At 45.8% G+C, this 25,153-nt stretch overlaps 1 protein-coding gene across 4 annotated transcripts in view; it reads right to left on the bottom strand.

The window, feature by feature from the left end:
- LOC139057635 (uncharacterized) overlaps window positions 1–25,153 on the bottom strand; it is a 63,837-nt gene that overhangs the window by 12,576 nt on the left and 26,108 nt on the right. For 2 of the 4 annotated variants that reach the window (XM_070536211.1, XM_070536213.1), the window contains 3 exons: window positions 24,548–24,589; window positions 24,346–24,399; window positions 3,370–4,834 (listed from right to left, as the gene is read on the bottom strand). In XM_070536211.1, coding sequence (XP_070392312.1) covers window positions 3,842–4,834; window positions 24,346–24,399; window positions 24,548–24,589 — 1,089 coding nt within the window. In that variant the 3' untranslated portion in view covers window positions 3,370–3,841. Of the gene's footprint in view, window positions 1–3,369; window positions 4,835–22,325; window positions 22,400–24,345; window positions 24,400–24,547; window positions 24,590–25,153 lie in introns of those variants that run through there. The other 2 variants (XM_070536214.1, XM_070536215.1) reach the window with 2 other exon arrangements.

Genomic DNA, 25,153 nt, shown 5'->3' with positions numbered 1-25,153 from the left:
ATGTTTTGTAGATAGCAATTCGGCTAGCAGGCATTGATCTATGAAAGGTGCAATAAATGCCCTTGTGATGATTTGCTCTACTGTGTTGTCGTTGCTTTGTCGCAAGAGCACGGGTGAGAATTCCACACAGTACAATGGGAATGCCGCGTACAGTTAGGACTCCAGAAACGCGTTCATACAAGGCGCGGTTAATTTCTCTAAGCCAAATCGCAGCCCGTCAAAACGTCGTAGGCAAATAATAGGGTAAAGTGCCGGTGCGTGTTGTCACGGGAAAATTTTCAACTTAAGTCGCAATGGGTAACTGTTCTAGTTGTCGCTTACAGCTTCGCTGTCGAACCGCCTTCACAGCGTGGAGACTTTTTTTTTTCAGTGTCAAGAACTCTGTTGCTTTAAGCCAACTTGCCCATGTAGGTCAATGTATTGTTTGCTCTTTCATCAGCAACTGCCTTATCGAAAGATTAGTTGCAGGAAGTAGGTGCCAGAGCAACCTTACAGTGCATAGACACCGCACTCGCGGCACTGCATTGCCACTGCATATTGGGTGCGGCCTTGTCGCCCATTGCAAAGCGTTCCCAAAACGGAACGTCGGAAAAGAAACGGGAATTCACCGCATAACAACCAGAACAACAGCGGGCGCTTCATTGAAAACAAACAGAACTCGGAAACATACGAGTACGCAGTTAAACGCAGAAAATGCGCAAAAAAGAACATAGGAAAGTAATCCACCCGTGGCCCCGGCGGGTCGAATACCGAGCAAATTGGCACGTCTGGCAGCGGGCCGCAGGTCCACTGCTCCATTCTAGTGCCTTCACACCACGCCTTGTGCAGCATGTACGACTACCACGTGAGGCCTCCTTTGCCAGTACTGCAGCCGCTGCATAACGCATGCTCGCAGGCGTTAAGCGTCATGCAATCAGAGGCAGTTGTAACGTTAGAGCTTCGGTTAGCAGCTGGCGCGATGTCTGCGATGCTGATAACTATTCAGGAAAGTTTCCACCCATCGGTTCTTGTCTTGTCTTGTGTCCTCAAGAATAGCGCCTGCCCACTATGGGGTATTGGCCAAGAAGGAGGCGGTTTTCCGTATGCTTAGAAGTAAAGCGAAACTATGTTTGAATAGTGGAGCGTGGGAAGATAGAACTGTAATTTAGAAGTGGAATGAAAATATTGTTAAGAATTTCGATAAAATAGGTTAACGTAAAGAAATTGTCTCTAAAATATACTCACCATCTGCCCCGGGTGACTTCTTTTTTTATCGACACTGCGCATTCAGCACTTCCAGGTCATGAGCAACATAACGAATATCAACGTGACAGGGCATTTCTGACAGGAGAGTAGCGAACGAAGAGTTGTCAATTAAATTGTTTTTAGTGTGTTTAGTGTGCCTGTGATGCAGACAGGACTTTCCAATCCTGAAGTTTTATTTTGTCATTTTAATATATATTTAAGTAAATAGCTAAGAGAAATTCTTCTATTAGTCACACAGACCAAAACTTTCATGCAGGTCATTTCCAACTGTTCCAGAAATCCACCTGAAAAGGTGTAACAGCGCCATTTTTCACCGACAATTAAAATCTCACTTTTGTCTTAAGGGCGAAGCAACGAATGCGATAGCAACCTGCTAGAATAATACACGAAGTGCACGTTGAATTCCAGTTTAATTTAAACTTTATGCAGATGACGGCGTTTCATACTCGGGAGTTTATAGCAAGTGCGACCAGTTACTGTTTAATCAAACTTTGTAGACAGCTGCTTTCTGGTGCGAAAAGTGGCAAATGATCAATCATGACAAAACAGTATTTATCAAAATAAATCGACAGGTAAAACACTGCGTTTTCAATATGGCATCCAAAATTTTATACTACCCGAAATAACTCATCATATATACTTAGGTCTTTGGATCTCTAGCGATCTTAACCGGAATAAGCACATTAATTATGTTGCCGCATACGCAAACCGCAATCACTTTTTTTCTGAGGCGAGCTCTAAAATTATCGGTTCCTTCTGTCCACCTTGTAGCTTAAGATCGATTGTACGGCCAATTTCGGACTATGCCGCAATAATTTGGGACCCTTTCACCAAAACTAACATTTTTTAGCTAGAAAAAGCACAAGGACGAGCTGCGCGCTTTCCCTTTGGTAATATCTCCAGGGTATTTCTGGCGGATCTGTTAAGAAAAAGCCAATGTCCAGCCTTTAGAAAAAAAGAAATCGCTGTGCCAGACTGGTTTCTATATCAATCAATCAATGGACATTTTAAGGTCTACGTGTGAAAAATATTTTCATTATCTACAGGATACGCCACGATATAGAGGCGTAACTTCACAATCCCTCTATTTCGCGCATGCAACCGGACATTCAAATACCCTTTTGTTGCGTACAACAGTAGACTGGAACCAGTCTACATTATTGGCTTTTTCTTTCTATCTAGCAGCCCATATTTAGTTTCTTTTAATGAACCGCCTTTTTATGAATAGTTCGTACTCTGAAACTATGTATTCCTGTATTTCATCTTTAGTTCTGACGCACCGAGTTACTGCAGTCTTGAGGGACTGTAGCGTGTACTGTATTTATTGTATGCTAAAGTTATGCAGCAATGTACTATTATTATTGTATTGCTTACTGCGATTACTATACGTCCACTTTTTCTCTCAGTGGCGTGATTAGTTTGTTGTTCTTGTGTGTGCCACAATGTTGCCGCGTCATATGGAAGCATTGTGGGATTCTCGTTAGCATGAGTCGACTTTTTTTCAGCATGCTTGCCATTGAGTACGACTTTATTGTACCACACTACTAAAATCACTTTCGGTGATTGGAATATCTGTAAAAAAATGACTCATAGCTGTACTGGCAATCTGAATTGAAGTAAACGTAAGCCGACTACGCGAAAACGGACAGTTGTGCTCTGTTTGAATCCAGCCAGCGGACAATTTCCTCTATGTTTATTAATTAAAACCAGCGTCTGTCTTAGCGAGTTCACCACCACTTTTCAGTATCGGGTTTGCTTAAAACCTCTTTCCTGGGCCAATTCCGGAGGTTGTGAACAGCCGCGGCAATAAAGTAACATCATTCTCAGGTTCGAGCTCTGTTATTGTTTCGCAATTTTAAAGGTTTAAGATAAGGGGCATGCGCTCTGTGTGTTTTGATTCGCGATATTTTTTGTGGCGTGGCATTTTCCAATTTCCGAATAACGATTTTCTCAAGAATGTAAGACCTGGTACGGGTGACTTTAGTGATAGGATACACCTCATGTCATGTTGCACGGTATGGCATATAGCAGATATATACCTATACATATAAGGAACCTTGCGGCAACGGCAAACATTTGCTTGGAGTTGCATAAAATTGATATCGCAAAAAAAGTATTTTCCAATGAAGATGAAACATGTTTATTGTGTTTATTAGTTAAAGTGATGCTTTTGTTCTACGCAAATATTCAGACCTCACCACTCTAGCTGGTGCCTTCACTGTCTACTGCATCTTGATTACGTACTATGAACCCAAGCAATTGAAATCATTACACGGGAGGTGTACTCAGAATACTTGGACGCCTGTTCGCGAAAAATGCCGTTTCAAATCATTTTATACCGCCGCGCCTACGATATGTTTAGGTCTGCAAGCCTGCACGGTGCCTCCGCAAACGTTATATTAAATGGAATATAGGTGAAGGCTAAGCAACCGCCCGGCGTCGTTATGACACATCGCCGGCGATAGCCAAGCGTTATTGCGCGTTCGTGCTGTCTCGCAGCGCCGAGTGACAGCTCTTCAAGAGCCGCGCAGGGACACTGGTCGCTGCACAGGCGTTCACCCAGCGCTTAGCGGTCCAGCCTTTATAGGCACGGGCTCTAGACGGCGGCGCCGCGGGCCCCATCGGCCAAGCCAGCGTCGGCCGTGGCTCCCGCTTCGTCAGTTGGGAGGGGCTCCTGGGCCAACTGACCGGCCGAGTTTCGGACAGGCAAAGTTGCGGTGACGCCGTCTGACGAGGCGGACTGCCGAGGGGTGCGCGTTCCACACTGCGGCACGTCCGCTACGGCGTGATCGGAACCCGCGGTTGCGCTCGACGACAGGCTGCTGGACCCGCGGTCCGCGGACGCTCCGTCGGACCCCCTTGAGCCTCCACACCTGGCGGTCTGCCGACGAGAGATAATTTTGGCGAGCAGCTTCGCATCGGTGAACGTCGAACCCTGGTGTCCGGATTTGCCGACGCTCACGAGGAGTGGCCGCGCGGCGGCGCCGGCAGCGGCCGACCGAGGGCGCTGCTTTCGGGACGCGTCGGGAGCGGCGCTCGAATCGGGAGCGACGACGGACTGTCGCCTGCCTCTGGCCGATTGAACAGAAGCCATGGCGCCGCGGAGGGCGCTGGGCATCCGTCGCGACCGTCCTTGCACTGGCCGGCCGATCGTCGCGGCCGCGTCGTCGATGGTCCGTGTAAATTCCGAAGCAGTGGACTGCCTCCTCGTCCTTCCCGACTTGGACTTCGCGATGGTCCTCGCGCCCGTATGAAATTCGCTGGCGATCGACTGCCTGCGCGAACGGTCGGAGAGCTTTCGGATCCTCGCCGAGGGAATTATGGTGGTCAAGTGGTCTTCGCCGTCCGGGGATTGTGGGAGCAACCTGCCACTGCGCGCCTGCAATTTTGTAGATGTTCTTCTAACTTTAGCGTCCGTGGCTGTTTCGTGACGGGGTGAAGTGACGTCATCGCTAGTCTGATTTCTGGACGCTGGACGCTTTTCTACTTGTCCCATGGAAGCAGACTCCACCAGCGCCTCCTCGTGCGCCGTGACCGTTGTCATTTTGTAGGAACTGTAGAAATCGTACAGCATACTTGTGTAGTACAGCTGAAAAGACAATGCGTCAAATCGTTGTAATACTTTATGTGCTCATGATAATCTTCTCAGTTTTATTGGCGCCGGAAAATAAAACCGAAGGTTAGCCATGAAACCAATTTCTCGTAATATTTACGCCCTGCCAGTTATGTGTTCAATGCGCATGATGAGATATAAGCAATTAAGTATATCCATTCTGTAATTCCCTACGTAGGGTGAGATGAGCGCGTGCAAGTTAAAATAACATAAATATAAGGTTTGAATAATTGAAGAACAACATTATTCCGCTTTGTACACAATGTCTACAATAGTCTCAGTACTGAAACACGGAGCGAAGGCGACTGCAAACTAAACGCGGGGCGTTTTATTGGTGCCAGACTGCGAATGTTCATGCAGTATGAATGATCATGAATGATCGAAAGAGTGCTGTCCCCGAAAGCTTTTGTAAAGTTTGTCCCCACACAAGTGGTGACACTTCGCAATACAGAATGGCACTATTTAGTGGCGGCGAATTTCTTGGCAGCAGTAGCAGCAGCCTGTCTTATGTCCACTGTAGGACGAAGGCCTCTCCCTGCGATCTGCACTTACCACTGCCCTGCGCCAACCGATTGCAGCTTGCGCCCAGCAGTTTCCCCATTTCATCGCTCCACCTAGTCTTCTGCCGTCCTCGATTGCGTTTCCCTTCTCTTGGTACCGATTCTGTTACCCTACTGGTCCGACGGTTATCTAACCGGCGCGTCACATGACATCCTGCCCAGCTTCATATCTTTCTCTTTATGTCAATTAGAATATAGTCTATACCCGTTTGCCCTCTGATGGAAACCGCTGTCTTTGTGTCTCTTAACGTTATGCCTAGCAATCTTCGTTCCATCGCTCTTTGCGCGGTCCTTAACTTGTTCTCAAGCTTCTTTGTTAGTCTCAAGTATTTGCACCATAAGTCAGCACTGGTAAAATGCACTGATTGTATACCTTCCTTTTCAATCTTAATAGTAAGCTTCCAGTCAGGAGCTGACAATGTCTGCCGCATGCGATCCAACCCATTTTTATTCTTCTATGAATTTCCTTCTCATGATCAGGGTTCCCTGTGAATTATTGACCTAAGTAAACGTACTCCTTCACAGACCCTACAGGTTGACCGGCGGTCTTGAACTCTTGTTCCTTTGCCCCGCCATTCTTCATCATCTTTGTCTTTTGCATATTAATCATCCATCCCACTCTTATTAAAATACATCAAAATCTACTTTAGTAGGTCTGAGTAAGGAAAGACTATGCTATAAACACAGGGTTCTGCCAATGTATCAGCTACATTTTCAACGTGTAGTTTGCAACACAATCGAAGGTTGGAATAAGCTGCGGAGTGACCTTGTTCATTCACAGCACTTCTAAGCAATGTATTCTAAGTAACTGTTTATCTTGTGCTGATAGAACATAATTTTAAGGTCGTAGTGCGCAAAACTGTAGGCAACTGATGTTTCCTTTGGTAAGCGCGTTTATTTTTACTTATTCATGAACAATAAATGTTTACATGCGTAATATTCTTGCGCTAAGACTTACTACTTTAACAAAGTACCAATTTTATCTTGTAACTAAACTCCTCTAACATAACGCTTATAGACGATGGACCTTGTGTATAATAAAGAAGTAAATAAATGAATAAAAGTAAAGTGAGACATTTCGTCTGCAAACTTTAAAGAGAACTTGAGAGAACTTTAAATCGATAGCATCGAAACACCAGAGGATGAAATGCTGCTGAACGAAAAAAACTGCCAGTGTTCAAACGACTTATTACTGCGTTATGAAACAAGGACGTTATGAAACAAGCACGAACAGTCGTCGACCGGTTAAACGCCATCGTCGAATTCAAGGAGTGCCTGGTGATGGCAGCGATGTGCCAGAGTACAGCGTGGCTGTACAAGACAAAAGAAAACATTACCAGCACCCTCGCTTCCGCCGACGTAGCCTTCAGCGACCCGGCGTTCGAGCTCTGACCAATTAATTATTTTGCCTCTATCCGAACACATCACGCCACTTCGGTACACTGACTTGCATCGATTCTTTCTCGTCGCATTTTATGGCGTTTTGGGCGTTTACACTTAGAGCCGTATAATCGTTTGTAGTACCCTCATGGATAGGGCTGCATTCCCAATTTTTCAGGCAATGAATTCGGGTACAGAAATGTAGTACCCCTGACACACGGGAAGAATTAATGTAATTCGAATCGAATGGCATTCGATGCATCAAATGCCATTCGCTCTCTTGCTGTGCTACACAGTAAAATGTAATGGCATTCACAAATGATAACAATGACGATCTGGAACAAAATTCGTGAAATTCAAAGAAATTTTGTGTCCATTAAACGCGTTTAAGAACTTTTGCGAGTACTTTTAAAACGGACGAAATCATTTTGACGCCAGTTATTCAAAATTAAAAGCACTTCGATCATCACAAGCCAAGCCACGACTAAACCCAGCAACTAAAGCAAATCCAGTAAGGGTAAGCAACCAATATGGCCGACATGGCGCTCTGCGGAGGAAGCGCAGCTAGCGCAGTTGAGATTGAAAAAGTGAAAGCCCTAGTTGCCTCTTACATTTGTTACTGAGTGCAACGAAGAAACAAGGAGAGGTCACTGGAACTGGCAAAAGAAGCGCAATCAAAGATCAATGCAAGCCTGAAACAGATTAGTAGCCAATTCACTCGCTATTGCTGCTCTGATGGCTACCAACTCCACAGTTCACCGTGAGCGGTGGGCATTTCAGCGAAGCGAACGTGGGTTCGAAGAGACGGTTCCGCATATCGGGGAGAATCACTTCAGACAAGCTCTCCGTGTCTCGCCGACGACATTCCGGTACCTTGTTGAGTCGTGCAGGATCGCCTTGGAGCGCCAAACGACAAACATGAGACAGCCGTTGTCCGTGGAAAAAAGAGTGGCCGTCGGGATGAATCGGCTGTGCTCAAGCGCTGAAGACCGAACGATCGCCCATCTGTTCGGCATAGGCCGTTTAACGGTGAACGTCGCATTCCGGGAGTGTTTTAAGGTTTTCACCGAACAACTTGAAGCAGAGTGGCTTCGAATGGTCCGGCGCCACCAACTGGAAAAACACGTGAGGTAGTTATTTTCCTTCACTGGAAAGGCAAGCGGAATGGCAGGGAATCGGCGCTCTCGATCGTTGTAACTCTCCGATATCGCCGACGAAGGACAACCCAATTGATTGCCGTAACTACAAAGGCTGCTAGGTACCTTCGAGACTTCTCCACGCTGCAGCGAAAGTTAAAAAAATAAATTCACTTTCATTGCGTGATATCTTCTGAAATATATTCCATTGCATTCGATCGTTACTAAATAAGATTTAGCAGTTGTAGCTGTGGAATACAGAAGTTTCTGCAAATAACAATCACCAAAGTTCGGATTGCCATCATTTCCTTTGTTCCTCCTGCAGTATGTGCCACACGGTGCATTTCTGCAATTTCCAGTACTAGAATTTTATAACTGATATTGTCAACTGGCTGTGCGTTGCCTATACATAAAAATGTACACATAGGCCAAATGAGTTACGATATTTCGCTGAATGAGCACTTTCCTGATAAACAACTTCCAGCCGTTTGCTAAAAAAGTGCTGCATGTATGTGCTAATTTTGCCTAAAATGCCTTTACTCTACAAACAGTGTAAAGGTATCATGATTTGTCGTGAAGTAGCCATGGATAGAAATTTTATGTGTGCATGAAATTCTCCTTTTTGTCAATGAAAAAAAATATAGGCAAGCTTGCATGATGCAGCTGTCATGCTGTGGCCTGCGCCTGTAACGTAACTCGTACAGTTGTTTGAGAAGTGTTTTGCTCAACGTGGCTGTTTATGACAGGTTAAAATACTGCAAACAGGAATGCCCACTGTTGCGCATGAGCAAGACATCATTCGGCGCTTGTTTCTTTTGTACATGTACAGTTTTATACTGCTGGCACTGGTTGATCATCAGTAGCGGTTCCGGTATATCAATGTTGGAGCTCCCGGCCGATGCCATGATGCCAGCGTGTACGAGAGATCGATATAGACACCTCGAATCACCTGTGGTTATGATCGAAGGTGCTGCTATAACACCGCTCATTCTGTGTGACCAGGCATTTCCGCTGACTGCAACATGGCTTAAGCCCTTCCCAAGTGCATCACCTGGCATCCCCGAAGCTGCTTACAATTATAAGCTTTACAAAATAAGACGCATGGCTGAAAACGGATTTGGACGCCTGAAAGCTCGTTTTCGTTTTGTCATGAAGATGCTAGAATGCCAGTTGCCAAATGCTGAACAAGCCATCAGAGCCTCATGTGTTCTTTACAATATCTGTGAGACATTCCGAGACCCTGTGGATGCTCAGTGGGAACAAGATGTGCCTGCATTTGATGCACTGCTTCCACAGCCATCACGCTCCACCGCTCAGTCAAGTGGAACAGGGATGCTATGCGGGATGCGCCGAGCTTCTCCTTCACCCGAGTTTTACCCGAGTTTGCTCGACGGCAGTCAGTGAACGGAGATAGCGCGGAACGCGCCGAAGGTGCAGGCAAAAAATATGTAGACAAAAAGCCGCTTATGACAACATGAGCGCACCCTGCGTGGCACGCTGCTTCCACGTTTCAAGCGCAGAAGGCTGCACAACGACACGCACCAGCGCCGCGTATTGTTATCAACGGATTATCACAACTTAGCGATACCGTGACTGTCCCGCTGTCCGTCTGCACACTTGCCGTGAGCCGCTTGCCACGCCTTTCCTGGGCGCGTCAAGGGCGTGCCTCCTCGTTCGAGCACTATCTTTCTTTCCTCCATCGAATGCGAACAGGGTACATGCGGCGCATTATTGCACCTAACCTTTCACTCAAACGAATACGTTGAAATACAACAAATAAATAAAGAACATTTTTATTTCTTTAAGTATCTGTTTTTCGTTTTCAACGCTAGAAATTTGTGATGACAAACGGAGATCGAGCAATTTATTAAATTTTGCACTTCTTGCCGGGAGTGGCGACAGTGAGGGGAAAGCTTAGAAGCGGTACATGGAATCTGGTCGCACGCACGAGGGCACTCATACGCTGATAAGTCGCCTAGGGGCGCTGCAGTGCTATTCTCAATAATGTCCGTCATGATCCATGGAGGGTCATGGCCACTCTTTCTCTTTTAGGGGAATAGAAACGCAGCGCCGCGGTACGGCTGTTCATCGTAGGCGCTTCACTAGGCTATTAAGTCCCCCGCTTTACCGACTAAAAACGACACAACAGCTGTCGCTGCAACATGGCGGTATATTAACGGGACAGCGTTAAGGAGCTCGTGTCGCAGAAAAGCCGGTGTCGTCGGCGTTGGCGGCGTTGGCCGTGAGCGATAAATCCCAGCAGGCACTTCATGAATAAAAAACAACTTGCAGCATGGGCTGGGTGGGAATCGAACCAGGGTCTCCGGAGTGTGAGACGGAGACTCTACCACTCAGCCACGAGTTTTTTTTTCTTTATCACTCAGCCACGAGTTCGATGCTTCAAAGCGGTACAAAAGCGTCTCTAGTGAATGCGGTGTTGCCTTAGAAACGAGCTGTTTCTAAGGCTCAGGCCTGCGTCGCTTGCTCAGGCGCACATTTCGTTGCCGCGCCGAACGCGACGCTGCTCGACGCCCACCGCGTCCGATACGGGGCGCGTAGTCGCTGCGCCGTAGCCCACTGTCTTACACCCCTTGGCGGGTCAACGGGAACGCTGTCGCGTTCCACTCTTGAAGGCGAAGCTTAAGCGTCCTCCAATTTTTATTTTAGAGTGCGTAGTGACGCAGTTCAGTGAAAATGTACCAGTTTATCTTTGTGCGCGAAGCCTCTGCGATACATTGCGAAAAGTGCGTGCTTCCCCAGCCACACAATTCATCGCTTGTCATCGCTTTCCCAGTGAAGGTGCCTCTGAGCGCATGTACGCAGTGTACGAGTGTGTTGTGTAGTCGAAGGTGCTTGTGGATTACGTCTGCTGGAGCTGGCAGCGATCGCAGATGGATATCGTAACGACACCGCAGCACTCGCATTTTGGCAGGTGAGGGCTCTTGTGTGCAGTTATGAAATCAGATTTCGAACGGAGAGAGGTGTTGGAACTGTTGAGTGCGCAGTGCTTGTGATGAAGAAATGCCATTGCACTGGATCTAGAAAAGCGAGCGATTCTCGGACGCTGATCGTGTTTACGACGCTGTGGCTCCGTTTCATCACCGATGACAGAGCAGCCATCTCAAACGACTGCTGCAATACGCACTCCTCAGCATCGTCGTCCCCCTCGGCGCATCGACGCCTTGCAAGCAGCTACAGTGACGTGCCGATAATTATTTACTGTGCGCTACGCGCCACAATGCAGGCAATGAAACCGTGTTGTGCGGCCATCTCAGCCCGAGAAGATGTGTGCATAAGCCAGTGACAGTCAACGCTTTGTTTCCGATAGTGATGCTCAGTACATCACCGATGACAGTGTGTTGTGCGTGTTTTATGTCGGCAGTCAAGATTGTTGATGCCTCTCAGCTCGACACCGCGTCGCTGTTGCCGGAAGATAAGTTGGGCGTGGCTTCTCTGTAGTGGGTGCGCGCACAAGAGTTACATGCCTCGCGCGGGGCGTGACCTCTGGTTTTGATTGATAGGCGAAGTCGTGCTAAACTCGTACATCGCGAAACCTCCTCCGAGTTCAACTCGGGAACATGGCGGCGGCAGCAGCAGCCTGTTTCATTGCATAAAGCGGCAGCAAGCGTCAGTATGACCGTCCGGACCCGTTCACCTACATGACCGATGGGGAGTTTCAGCGTCATTTTTCGCCTGTCGAAGACATCAGTGCGCTGGCTGTGTGACGAGCTAGGTGAAGACTCTCGTCTGCGGAGACAGCGTGGCGGGCTTCATTCGCTCACCGTGGTAGAGCAAGTCATCTGTGCCCTCCGTTTCTACGGGACTGGGAGTTTTCAGGGAAGCGTCGGTGCCGAGCGTTATTGGACGCCATCAAACTACTGTTAGCCACTGTGTCAGAGATGTGTCTGACGCGCTTATCGATGCGGCAGTGCGTAAGCGGTGGCTAGCTTTCCAGAATACTGCGGCTGAGCGGGCATATATAAAATAATGCTTCCTACTTCGTGGGAACTTTACGAATGTAGTCGGGTGTGTCGACGGAGCGTACGTAGGAATTAAGGCGCCTCGAAAGTCTGCGTTACTGTGATTCACATTGAGGCAATGTTTAGACACCCCATATACCTAGATTTGTGACTTCTGATTAGCCGACTTAAATTTTGTGTTAGCGACATGTCACATGCGGCTGCTTATGATACTGCCTTTTTCGCTGGTTGATGACTTTTTGCCGATTGTTCTACTTGTCTCTCAGGGTGCCTTCCAAATGGCTCACTTTCCTGGGAAAGAAGTTAAGTATAAATAGATAAATGGATATCAGAAATTGTGTGAAGTAACCTATGAATCCTAATACCATAAAAAACTTGGGGTTCTTCATTGGTGAAGTTACTTAGTATACACAATGCTGAATTTTAGTCATGCGTAATCTATCGGCCGCGCTATGAAACAGCGAGGCATTGCACAATTTGTTGCAGCGCGATATGTGGATGTTGCGCCAAGCCGGTTGTGCCTATGCATTTGTGGCGAAATGAAAATTCTTTGAGAATCTTAGTGTGTTGGCTTGCATGAAGAAAATACCTCAGATTGTTTGCTCTGTTCAGTGTCGATGCATGTGCCACAGTTTCAGTGTATCTTCTTCTTTTTGGGGGGGCGGCGTTATTCTGGATGGATAAATTGTATATTTTCGTCTCATAATGGGGCTCTAATTCTTAAGCAGTAGAACAATGCACATCCAATACTCTGCAGAACTCTCTGTACGTGAAGATGTCATGAACCACCAAGGCAAAATTACATATCGGAAGAAATGTGGTGCAGATGCCAATAAAAATTGGGTCTTTAACCCACCATGATAAAAATAAAAATTGCAGAGCAAATAGACCATTTGTACAGCTTTAGAGCAATGATTACACAAAACGTGATATGCTCAAAAGAGTAAACCCTTGCCGCAATGCCAGAGTAGGCTGATCGACATGCAGCATATATTGGCATTGAATATGTCTCGTAACCGTTATTTTTATTATAAGCCCTCGCTCTCACACCTTTCCCTCCGGCACTCCCTTTACCGAAACATGGCACTGTCTTTCCATTGGTGTCATGATAATGGCAACGGCAGCAGCATGGCTGGTTAATGCTTGCCCCTTTGATTCCTGTGAGTTTAGTGGTAAAGAATATGGCACGTGCATACATACGCCTGTGCTGCGAAATTTAACATTTGGGATTTTTTGGAGAGCTAATTTGTGTTGGGAAATTTCAAAGATGTGCACCATTGTGGCCTAATAACTAGAGCATTGGTGAGGTTGAAGACGGTGTATTGGTATAGAAGCTTGAAGTTTAATGGCCCAACAATTCGACGGGACAAAAAGAAGAGAAATATACACAGCAGAATGCTTTGCTGCGTGTGTTACGCTACTTTGTGTGCCGTTGAATTGTTGTGCGATCCAACTTCAAATAGAGCATTGGGCTTCTTTGGTGCAAGACCGAGGAAGTGTGAGCTATTCGACAACATGCCAGTGCCTTGCCACACAATTATGGAAGTCGGAAGGTTTGCAAACAAAGCTTTGCTTTCAAATCCACCCGCTCATGTAATACAAGCACTGATTGAAAGAACCATCATACAAAAATAATGGTGAAATCAATGGCCTGTGAAAAGTGTAATTCGTATATAGGCACTGTTGACATAATAGGTGCCATACCGGCCTTAAAATTGTACTCGACAGAGGAGTTTGTTTCCTATGTGAAGCACAACCTCCCATTACATGCTGTGCAAATAACCAAGCTCGGTTTGTTTTGACGTGCTGCACAACATTCAGTGTAATCTGTTTTTGATTCTAAAGAAGTGTCAAACACCACCTCGTTTTCAAGGACGTCATGGAAATATTTGGCGAGACCTTTTTACAGCCCCTCATAATGGAAGTGTGGCCAGCCAGCTTTGCTTGGATGCCTTTATAGATTTCTGCTCCTGATCATTGTGTGCTATCAAGTTGCAGAAGTCTATGCAACTGGTGCAAGGCATTACGTGTTTCTATAGTCGGATACAACTTTAGGAGGCTGCGGAATCTGCACTTGAAGGCAGGTGAACACAAGCCTGTACCAATGGACACGCACTCTAGACTGACACCGTGCCACCGGACAGATAGTCCCTCTCCAACCTGCTCGTTGGAGAGGGACTATTTCTTTAGACGTGGAGGCAATCGGCTGCTGCACTTTGGTAATCTGGGCGGGGCCTCTCCTGTCTTCTGAAAGTTTAGCAGACTGTAAAGGATGCTGCTTTTCATAAAACACAAAAGGACAAAGTGTACAATTATTTGGCCTATGAAATGGATACATCAGAAGTGTGCTGTGCAAGCACTTAAGATGTGTGAAATATAGTACATGCAATTATAAGACAATGTTAAAGAATATGTGGTATCGAACATGCATGTAACGGCACATTTGAATCGGGGAGTGTTGCAGTCATATGTACAGTCTATAGGTGATAGCATTATTAAGCTCCTGATGTTTCCTGTCTTCATAGTGAATTACACACACCGTTCATCTTGTGGCTGATCAACACGCACTGTATTCTTGCACATAGAAAGAACAAACACCACAATGACGTATAGCTGCATTAGTGTATTTTTTATTTACATGGTCCAAGAGTGGCACAGGCTGGCTTACGTTTATGCCTATCTTGAAGTGACACCAATTGCATGTTACAAGTCTCTTAATATGCACAGCACAATGTTTACTGCAATAATTTTATTCATGTTCTTGAATGATAAACAAAATGTTAAACTGAAAGCTCCTTTATATGGTGTCTTCTGTGGGCTCGACAGGAGAGCAGTGAGGGCACCGATACTACTGTTGCAGAGCAGCCCTCTGGACCTCTGCCACACTCTCAAGAGCACGTGCCTGGCGCTCGCCTACTGCCACCAGGCGGTTGAGTGCCTCCAGCAGCAGAATCTTTTGCTGCAAAAAAGTGTATTGGAATGAATCAGCCGCATACAAACCATTATTTACAAAGATAAATGCTCGTTGCACTATTAGTGCTAAGAGCCCTTAACTGTGAAAGCCTCTAGTGTAGTATGCATAATAAAACAATGCGTTGGGACAACGTTGCTTTATTTTTCATAACTGGGTTTTCTTTTTCAGAGCCAATTGTCATGTTGATTAGTGTGCCAGCAGCTGAGGTGGCCCCGCACCTTCACGAGTCTCTACTGTCAGCACCACACACCTATTTTTGTTCGCTGCAAAACAAATGCCTCACCCTACAATCCTGTCTTATACGAGCTGATTGCATTCTACGCCTACAAACATCATATTTTTGTCCCATTATGCAATTTTCTACCATCATCGGCTGTAGTTCTCTCTCCTTGACATCCATTCTGTTACGCTTATGTAATCACCTGTTATGAATGGGCAACAAGCGATCGAACACGTGCATGGCCTGCCTGCCGATTCCTTTTTTCAGTTGCCACGGTTTACTACGCCACTGTCTTCCTGCCTTAATGCTATCTCCAACAATTTTTGTTACTTCGCTTTCTGCACAGTCCTTGACATATCAAGTTTCTTTGTTGACCTCTAGGTTTATGTCCCATATTGCATAACCGGTAGAATGCAATGATTCTATACTTTTTTCAAGGATATCGGTAATGTGGCGATCACGATTCGGTAATGCCTTCCATGTGCTGTTCAACCCATTAAATTTTTGTATAAGTTTCCTGCTTTAAATCAGTACCTGCTATTGATATTTCACCTGGATAAAGATACTCTTCCATAAATTTCGCGGGCTTCATGTCACTCATGAAATTCTGTTATCTCACCAAGTTAGTCAAGGTCACCTTCATCTTTTCCATATTTTCGCGGGCCCACTTGCGTGTAAAAGCACGAACACTCATTGGTTCTCACTGCCTTATTTAAACTAACTGCTGGGAATTCAGTTCGTTACTACGAAAGTGACTTAATCCGTGCACTCTTATTATGCTAAATATGAAACAGTAGAAACATACTTATCTGCAGCTTGTCGATGTCTCCTTCACTGTGTTGGTAGCGAGATCCATCGTCGGTACCACCTCCTTGTCGCATCGTAGCTATATAGACTGTCTTCCTTTTGCACACACTATGTAATATGCGTGACCCTCGCAGTCACGCAGAGTGGATCAACTCGCCGCACTCGCAGAAGCAGCACCGGACAAGTTGTTTGTTCAGCACTTCGCCGTGAATAGTAGGTAGTAGGTACGCGTTGCGATCTGTAAAATCGCCGAAGCTATTGGCAGTCTTTCGGGGTGCACGGAAAGATTGCTCACGGAGGAACAGAAATATCCGAGAAATAGTGGTCATCATCGAGCCTGATCACTACGTCGCGCACTGCAAGCTCGTTGTACGAGTTTGTTTACACTGGGCGCCTCCGATGCTTAGCCGCCATGCTCGCCCGATGAATCGATGTGATGACGCCACCACAGCGTTCCCTCGTGGTATAATGCGAAGCGTACTAAATTACAAATTAGTCTAATGCACATTCAGTGTACATGTTGTAAGCTTTAAAATGCTTCTAAACCACTTCAATCTAACTAATATTATCGTACTAAATGCGTTTGTTTTATAACTCGCTTGTGCATGTAATGCACTCGGTGAAACGACAAACAAGTGAAAGAAGGCACGACCATGCACCGACGGTATGATCACGTGAGCCCCAGTTTGTCGACCGCCCAGAAGGCAACGCCCAAGGAATGATAGCCAGCCAGAGTGAATATAGATAAACCAATGAAACTGCAAGCTTGTCGATAGATAAACTGTGCCTCGGTACCATTCGTGCTTTCATCTTGGGGTGTCGCCAGAGCACGTGAAGATCCCGAGTTTTGCCAAACTCGGCGCATCCTGCATAGCACCCCAGGACACGATGTTCGAGCTGCTCTTGTGCAATACTTCTGGAGACCTGCTCAACAGGCCACATGACCAGCACCATTGCAGCACAGCAGAGAAGCAGTGTGTGTTTGTGTGTGTGTACACTTCGAGGGGTTTGTAAATATGAAAACAATCATGCTCCTTGACAGCCATGCAAGCAGTTAACATTTACTTTTTGCCTAAATCCCGCAAACACGACAAAAATAAATTGTCACGCTGGGCACTTTTTTCCTGCAGATGAACCTGGTTATCTCGGATTTTTTTCCTTCTCCCTGCCTTTTTCTAGACATAGATGCAGCTGCCGCTGCTCCTCAATAAGCTGCGCAAGCAGATCTGCATTTGATGCCTGCCTCATTCTCCTTTCGGGGGGTCCCAATAATAATAATAATAATAATAATAATAATAATAATAATAATAATAATAATAATAATAAACTAAAGAGAAAAAGAGAAAAGAGAAAAAGAGAAAAAAATACAGGAAAGCGTTAAATGTATATACATACACTGATACACACATTATACGCATTTATAATAGATTTACGTATATGCACATATACAGGATTGGGAAGCACATCTGGCGCGTACAAGTATCACCATGCCACACGATTTCCTTGCGTGGCACAATAAAAAATGAGTAGATGATTTTAAATAACAAAATGAGTAAAAACTAAAAATGCTCCAATGAAAGCTGTGCAGGAACAAACTTTCTTATCACATTTTTACCCAAGCCACACTTTAGGCGTAATACAGGACGAGGAAAGCGAGGTCTATTTCTTTACGTGTTATAGCTGCTCAAATCCGCACATTTTAGTGCTTTCTTGAGCTTGTATTTCCATGTTGACTGCAGCACATTACAAGGTAAATAATTAAACAAAGCAGGAACATAGTATTCGCGCATTCTTTTGCGGTATTTTGTTGCACAACTAGGTATTTGATAACGCCATTTTGGTCTAAGGCTATGGGGAGTTGCATAAGGTACATTATAACGATTGTCCCAGAAATTTATCAGGCCTATTGTATGCAGTAGAAACGAAGAAAAATCTGGCATGGATAATACCTTAAAAATGTCGGTGTTGCCTTCAAGACACAAGTCATAACCTATAACTTTTAAAAGGGAGCGCATTAGTGAGTCAATTCTTTTTTGCAAACAAAGAGCAGAATGTCTGTAGGCAGTAATTCCGTATCGGACAACACTGTATCACAACGCATGCGCGGTGTTTTCCTGACGGATATCGGCATGAGGTGACGGATTTTATAAAGTAAGCAAAGCACTGAGCGAATCCTCTGACAGACATAAGAAACATGCGAATTCCGTGATAGATCGCTGTCAAAACGCAAATCGACATAGTTTACGGATGATATGTAGTCGATAGCATCGCAAGAACATGGATTGCAATGTGAATTATGTAATATTACTTCCCTAGCCAAGTGTACTCTCTTTAAAGGACTTCGAAAGTAGACAAGTTGCGCTGGTAATACGTTAATTTCGATTTAATTGGTGGTGAACCAGTCCATTGCCTTCGTAGCTGCTTCTTGTATATGAGAAGCTGCATCAGATTATTGATTTGCACGAGAAACTAAGACTGTATGGTCTGCACACTGAAATATCTTAGTAGGGACTGCATTGAGACAGATCATAACGTAAATTTTAAATAGAAGAGGGCTTAATACTGAACCTTGTGGAACACCGGTTTTGATTGCAGAAAGGCTGCTGTGAATGTTTTGAATGAGCCGTACTGAAACCGGTCCCGGAGAAAATTAACGAGACGTGACAGAAACAAACCACGGAATCCCTTCATCAAAAGCTTTGTTAACAACTAGTCATGGCGGACACTGTCAAATGCCTTGCTTACATCAAGAAACAATGCGCACGCAACCTGGTTAGTTTGGAAACATAAGTTCGGGAAATCGGAAAGAAATCATCCAAAAGTGCCTGAGTGCCTTTGCTTTTGTAAAGCCGTATTGCCGCGGTGATAACATGTTGTTAGTGTCAAGGAAGCTATTCATAGTGAGCAGCATATGTTTCTCAAAAATAAGCCCTGGCGACAAGCATTCTGCTGGGGAGTCCCAGTTTGTGACGGCCCAGCTTCTTCGACAGGAGATGAAAGTGCAGGATATGAAAGCACACGAGACGAAGTTTCCGGTAATGTTTCATATGCGTCATTCTGCCTAGGATATGTCAAATCCTCGTTCATGTTGGCGGGCGCGTCCCCATCGATTTAGCTGCTATGGCCATTCTCCATTTGGTGGATGATCTGAAATGGAAAGTGCAATCAAACTCGATCTGAATGCGCAGGTTATCACAAAGGCAAAGGGCAACACACTAAGGAATGGCTATTGCATGCACAGCCATCCGCACACTTAACACAAACGCTCGATCACGTGGCTTGCACTGACATTAGAGCCGCTGAGTGCTGACTGCTGGGTCCAAGGCCACGCTGCACGGTGCACTCGCGAAGGCTGGCGAAAGCGGGTGCCTCGCTGCCACCCCAGTATGATCTCAGACCCAGCGGCAATCACGGTGATGGAGGCCACACGCTCGAGCGTTTGTCTTACGTGTGCGGTGGTAGGTGCAGCATAATTCTGTCAAAGCCACCACGCGGGTGAGCTGTACGACTTGGCTCACGGCCTCACGTAGCCTTTCTCTCTGCTCTGCGTTGATGTTATACGAGGCCTGTCTGAGTAAAGACTCAACCTTGCTAAGTGGTACGTTTGTCAGTGACAATATTCGGTATCACTTATTCCATGAAGTCGGACTATCGTTTTCAGAGCATCCAAAGCAAATCCTGCAGCACCATACATGTTAAATTGCCACCGCTAACTCATATAACTACCTAACAGGCAGATTTTTGGACAAGGGAGCCATAGCGCGGCCGAGACGTGACTTCTTTTTTACCATGGTCAGTGACCAGTGAACTTCGTCGGGCAGTTCAGAAGCACCAAATATCGGCGGCAATATGCACCTAAGATGTGCACCTCTTACCTCCTCCACAGTGTTGCACTGGCTTTCCAGCATTTCTCGCTGGTCATTCATTGGCAGGGCATTGAGGAATTTGTGGATGTCCCAGTAAGAGGGCCATGTGATACGTCCTTGCCCAGTCCCTTTCTTTTTGTTGGTGTCTCTGAAACAATAAAGGAATAAAAGAAAATATTAGGCATGTTTCGGAAAATAAACATTTACTACAAAACACGTAACAAAAATTAGCAAACTAAGGCAATCAATGAAATTCATGCCAAACTTTCATAATGATTGACCTACATCTTCAGAGAAAAAAATATCTACGGCGCTTTGTTAAGGATATGCGTCCGTGCATATTTGTTGATGTTTATACATATGACATGAACGACTTCCGCCGTACGGGACAGGCGAAAAAAAAAATCGAGAGTTCTCGCCAGCCGCTTCACACCTCTACGGAGCGTCATCGCGTGGTCATTGCCTGGATCTCTCTGGGGTCGAAACCTGGTGGTAGCGCATCTTGTCCAAACGAAGTGGACACACCGTAAACAAATAAAATAAATTTGAACACCAAAAGAGCAATTGAACCGGCTGTAGATATGAATAAATAAAGCGGGAGGCGAAAACGAAACTTGCCAGCGGGTAACAGCGATGTCCGAGTCATCACTGCTCGAAAAGTAAAAAATATCGCTTCTAGGATCGTCGGGATCATGAGAAACTGCTTTCTTTCAAGCGCGCGCGGTTCCGGACGTCGACACCATCACGCCGATCAATTGCATCTTGACCTTAAAGCTCGCGCGCCCTTTAAGAATACCCGCCAAGCGCTAAAAATGTGAACCGCGCAGAAAAAGAAACTCTACTTTTTACACAATCACCGAGACGGTGCTACTATTGCAGGAGCGCAGCGTTCTTTTTTTTATATAGGCCCCCAAAAACGTCAATCGCCGGTGGCCGATGCCTAGTGCCGTGGTGAGGAAAGTGTACAGCTAATATAGCGTAACCTAATCCGCCTGTGCCACTGCATGCGTCGTACCTTTCCCTTTATTCGCCTTAACGAGCAACACTGCACGAGAAGCTATAATTCGTATCAGAAGTTGTACGCAGCGGAGCAAAAGCTTCGAGTTACCCACATCTGCGCTTACAAAACAACGACACCTGCATGCTACACAGCCCCGACTTCCTTGCACGCGCAGTCCTGCTTAAATCTGTTCCTGACGAAATACACTCACCTGTACTTGTTTGCCAGATTCTCAATCTTTGTCTTCATCACTTTCAAAGTCGTGCTGATGCCAGCATCGAGCAGCTCTTCAACAATAAACTGGTACGCTTCTGCCTTGCGCGTCGCCCTTCTTAAGTCATGGAGATGGCCTTCTCATATTTTGATAAGGGCGAATGTCTCTTTTTGGCTCCAATGTGCTTTTCCTTTCGGGTCCGCAGCCGCTGCCGCTGTAGCCATGGCACCGCACGTAAAACGCCGACGAACCACCAGGAGAGTGCACAACACCACTGCTGCCGTTGCTAAACGAACACATCCAATATGGCGGACCGCCGGGACAGACTCCTGATGCAAAGAGTACTAACGCTTGAGCACAGCCAGTGGTGAAAATATCATTGCGCCAAAAATATAAATTCCTTTTTATGACTCTAAAAAATTATCTTCTGATTTTGCTGATGCACGCCTTATTTATTCTCGTTGCGTGACGCTGTTGTCTATCTGGCGTCAAGAGTATACATTCGGTTTGAAATGGGATGCGAATGAGTTCCCCTTACTCCTTCGATGGCAAATGTCATTCCAGTCGAATGACTAAATATTCCCGTGTAAATGCCGATTAGTGGGATTATATGCGAATGCCATTCGATTCGATAGATATTAAATCTTCCCGTGTGACAGGGGTATAAGTCTTACGGCCGAGGAACAACCTTAACTAATTACAATATGCATGTGTTTAAGCCGGAGTTCAATTATCCTTAATAAAAAACTGCCACGTCTATACCGTTATTCGTTGAGAGTGTGCTCGTGTTCATCATGGCGGGGCATTCTCCAGATCGTGCGATAATTAAAATTTTACTTTTTGCCTTCCTTCTCTTCTGCGACACTGCAGCCTTTGAGTTTATGGCTGCTCTTTCTGTGGTACTTTGTTTTTCTCGTGTGCGTTTTTAACGCCTAACTAATTAGTCCATCAAGTCTCCTGTTACCCGCCGTGGTCGCTCAATGACTAAGGTGTTTGGCTGCTGAGCATGAGGTCGCGGGACCGAATTCGGGCCCGGCCACGGCGGCCCCAATTCGATGGGGGCGAAATGCGAAAACGCCCGTGTACTTAGATTTAGGTGCACGTTAAAGAACTCCAGGTGGTCGAAACTTATAGAGTCCTCCACTAAGGCCTGTCGCATAATCAGAGCGTGGTATTGGAACGTAAAACCCCATAATTTAACGTCTCCTGTTCAGTATTTGGTTCCACACGCCCATTTCATCGAGGCCTGCTTTGTCATACTTAATAACTCAAAAACCACATCAAAACATTACCGCAGTGACAGAGATAGACCATTTGACATATTACATACAAGGCAAATTAGTTGTTCTGCCGCTTGCTATTCGAGGATGTACACCCTTCACCAAAACCATGCGGACCGCGGTCCTAGAAAAAACACACAAACAAGGAAATACCTTAGCAACTTAGACTGACAACTAAACACTTATGAATGCACAGTTATGCTTGAAATGTCAAGTTTTAATTAGTCTTAAGTATTATGATATGTGCATTACTTGGTGCAAATTCTTTCTTTTTTTGAACTCATGGTCTGCAAAATTTTGATCGCAAGTGTTTGCGCCTGCGTTTTCTCTTTTTCTTAAAAGTCACATTAAGGACATAACGTAACTAATATTCTCCGAGCGTCAGCGAACAGGGAAAGGTCAGAGAGGCGTATTGAATGGAAGTAAAACAATAAAATGCTCTCAAATATAGACAACTTCCTGCATTATGGAAGCGTCACGTAAAATCCTTAATTAGGGAAAATGAGACATGCGCCTAATCGTAGCAATTGCTACAAAGTAAACCAATACGGGCTCCTCGAAAGAAAAGCTTCGCTGTTCAAAAATTCGTCTTGGTTCGCGACTCGAATCCGGGACCACCGCCTTTCTGGGGCAGCCGCTCTGCCATCTGAGCTAACCAGGCGGCTAGCAAGTGGCTTCCAGTTGTTGACAAATTCGACTTCGCCCTGCCATCTGGTAGCTTTCTGGGTAGATCAGATGGCAGAGTGGCTTCCCTGGAAAGGCCGTGGTCCCGGGTTCGAGTCCCGCACCCGGACGAATTATTCTTCAGCTGCGAGGCTTTGTTTCGCGGAACCCGTGTGGGCTTCCTTTTGCTACGATCGAGACGATGTCTCAATTTCCCTTAATTACTTCTCTCCACCTTGCGGGTTCCCGCAGAACAATAACGTCAGTGTAAAATGCTGTTAAATGCCACTTAAAACCATGTAACAGTTTCCGAGTCTGCAGACCATTCTTTTACGGTGCGCTGACTCTTACTACAAAGTTGCGTGCGCGGCAACAGGCGATGCTCGTTTACGGGGCGTATTTGGAATTTTTCTCCAATGTCATAGGCAAAAGGGGGTGCTATTGGACGTTATTTATATTGTGCGCCACGTGTTGTCGTTCAAGCAACCGACTGATCGCCATTCAAGGATCATTTTCCTACGGACTAATGCTATGTTCAGACTACGTTCGTAAGGCGCCGATTTTTCGTAACATACGTAAGCGGAAGCGCAACAAGCGTATGCCTCTAGTTCAGACTGCGAACGTAAAGGTACCAACGTGCGCAATTCTCGCAAAAATCGTGGGTGAGAGTGTTAAAGGGTCGGCAACATTTACGACTGTTATGTTACGACCGTTGCGACACAGCCAATGACCGATAAGCTTTCGGCTTTCAACAACCGGTGACGACACTTCCGTCCTCCCGTCTGCAGACAGCTCCTGGCGCGGGAAGTGCCATTCCGCCTTTCCGTGCGCACGATTGGCTGTGTTCGTGAAAATTTTTGCAGTGCGCCTTGTCAGACTGTTTTCAGTTCATCTGGTTTATCCGCCGAGGAAATCGATGGCCGCAGATGCGTGCTCCGAACTGTGTGGTCTCATTAGGTTTTCAAGGAAGTGGAACTGCTGGGGCGACATGCGCATGATGTTATGAAACATCGCAGCGTCACCAACTCGGAGCTTGGCGAAAAGGTTGTGAAAATCGCCGTCCGCGGCCCTGTCGAGAAATACTTACTGCACCCAAACCCTTCTGCGTCGCCTTCGTCGTTTTGGGGCGATTGAATACATGACTATAAGTTTGTTTTGAGCGTGAATTTCTTCGATCTCGGCCAGTGCTCGCATGTTGGCAGGAGCCATATTGGACCGCTGGTGACGTCGATTCTGCAGCTCCAAATTTGATTGGCCTGTTGTAAAAGCCGTAATTTAAGCAGCAGTAAATGTGAACAAAGGTCACGGCTTAACTGCCGTAACGTTTTTTACAGCCGTTACGTTCGATACGCCAAAAGAGCTGTTACGCGCGCTACGACCGTAGTGTGAACATAGCATAAGGCTCACCTTACAAAGTGCTGCGAGTACGATGATAGGCGCCCCAATTGCTGCAATCTTCGTCTGAAATGGTAAACATCATCGAGCGCGTCTCTGTAGGCGTTCGACACACATCTGTGCTACATTTTGTGAGAAGTCTGTTTGGGTAAATAACTCCTGTACGGATTACAGAAACATTGTAAAGTTGAGTGGCTCTGCCAGCAGCACTTACCCGCTGTTGGAAGGAAAGCGCATCGGCGTCCATGTTTGTATACTGTAAGAAAGCAACGTACAAAAGGTTACGCCAGTTCAGACTTTTGGCCATACATCAGCTTTCACTCTCGTTCTTGACAAGGAATTAAGAGGAAAGAATATGATTGTGAAAGGTGCTAAATGGTGTAAAATTGTGATTTAACCATGAGTAGCACTCCGCCATTGAATAAACCCATACAGGTCTGTCGTAAAAGAGGTTTTGTTGTTGGAAAAACAAAACACATTTCTCCTGCTCCCGCATGCTATCTCCGCATCAGGGTAAATTTTCCTTCAACTACCAAGCTTTCTATCTGTAAAACAAACTCGTATGAGTGTCCCTTTTCTTTAAAGCGTAGTGCTATTCCAGAGGAAGTAACTGTTTTTATACTTCTTTCATGTAATCTCGTCCACACTGCGCTTTCCTGCGGCACTCATTTGCGATAATGCGAATATTTTTTTTCAACAAGTGCAGCTCGTTTTATTGCCGCACATCACGATCGAGGTGCCGTGAACTGCTCAACAAGCAGCGCACTTTAGAGCCGTACAGGGCAGCGCTTCTCAATGTCTTGACAATGAGGGAGTTTCC

The sequence above is a fragment of the Dermacentor albipictus genome, chromosome 3, assembly GCF_038994185.2.
Source record: "Dermacentor albipictus isolate Rhodes 1998 colony chromosome 3, USDA_Dalb.pri_finalv2, whole genome shotgun sequence".
NCBI classification, from domain to species: Eukaryota; Metazoa; Arthropoda; class Arachnida; order Ixodida; family Ixodidae; genus Dermacentor; species Dermacentor albipictus.
This window is presented reverse-complemented; position numbering and strand designations above follow the sequence as displayed.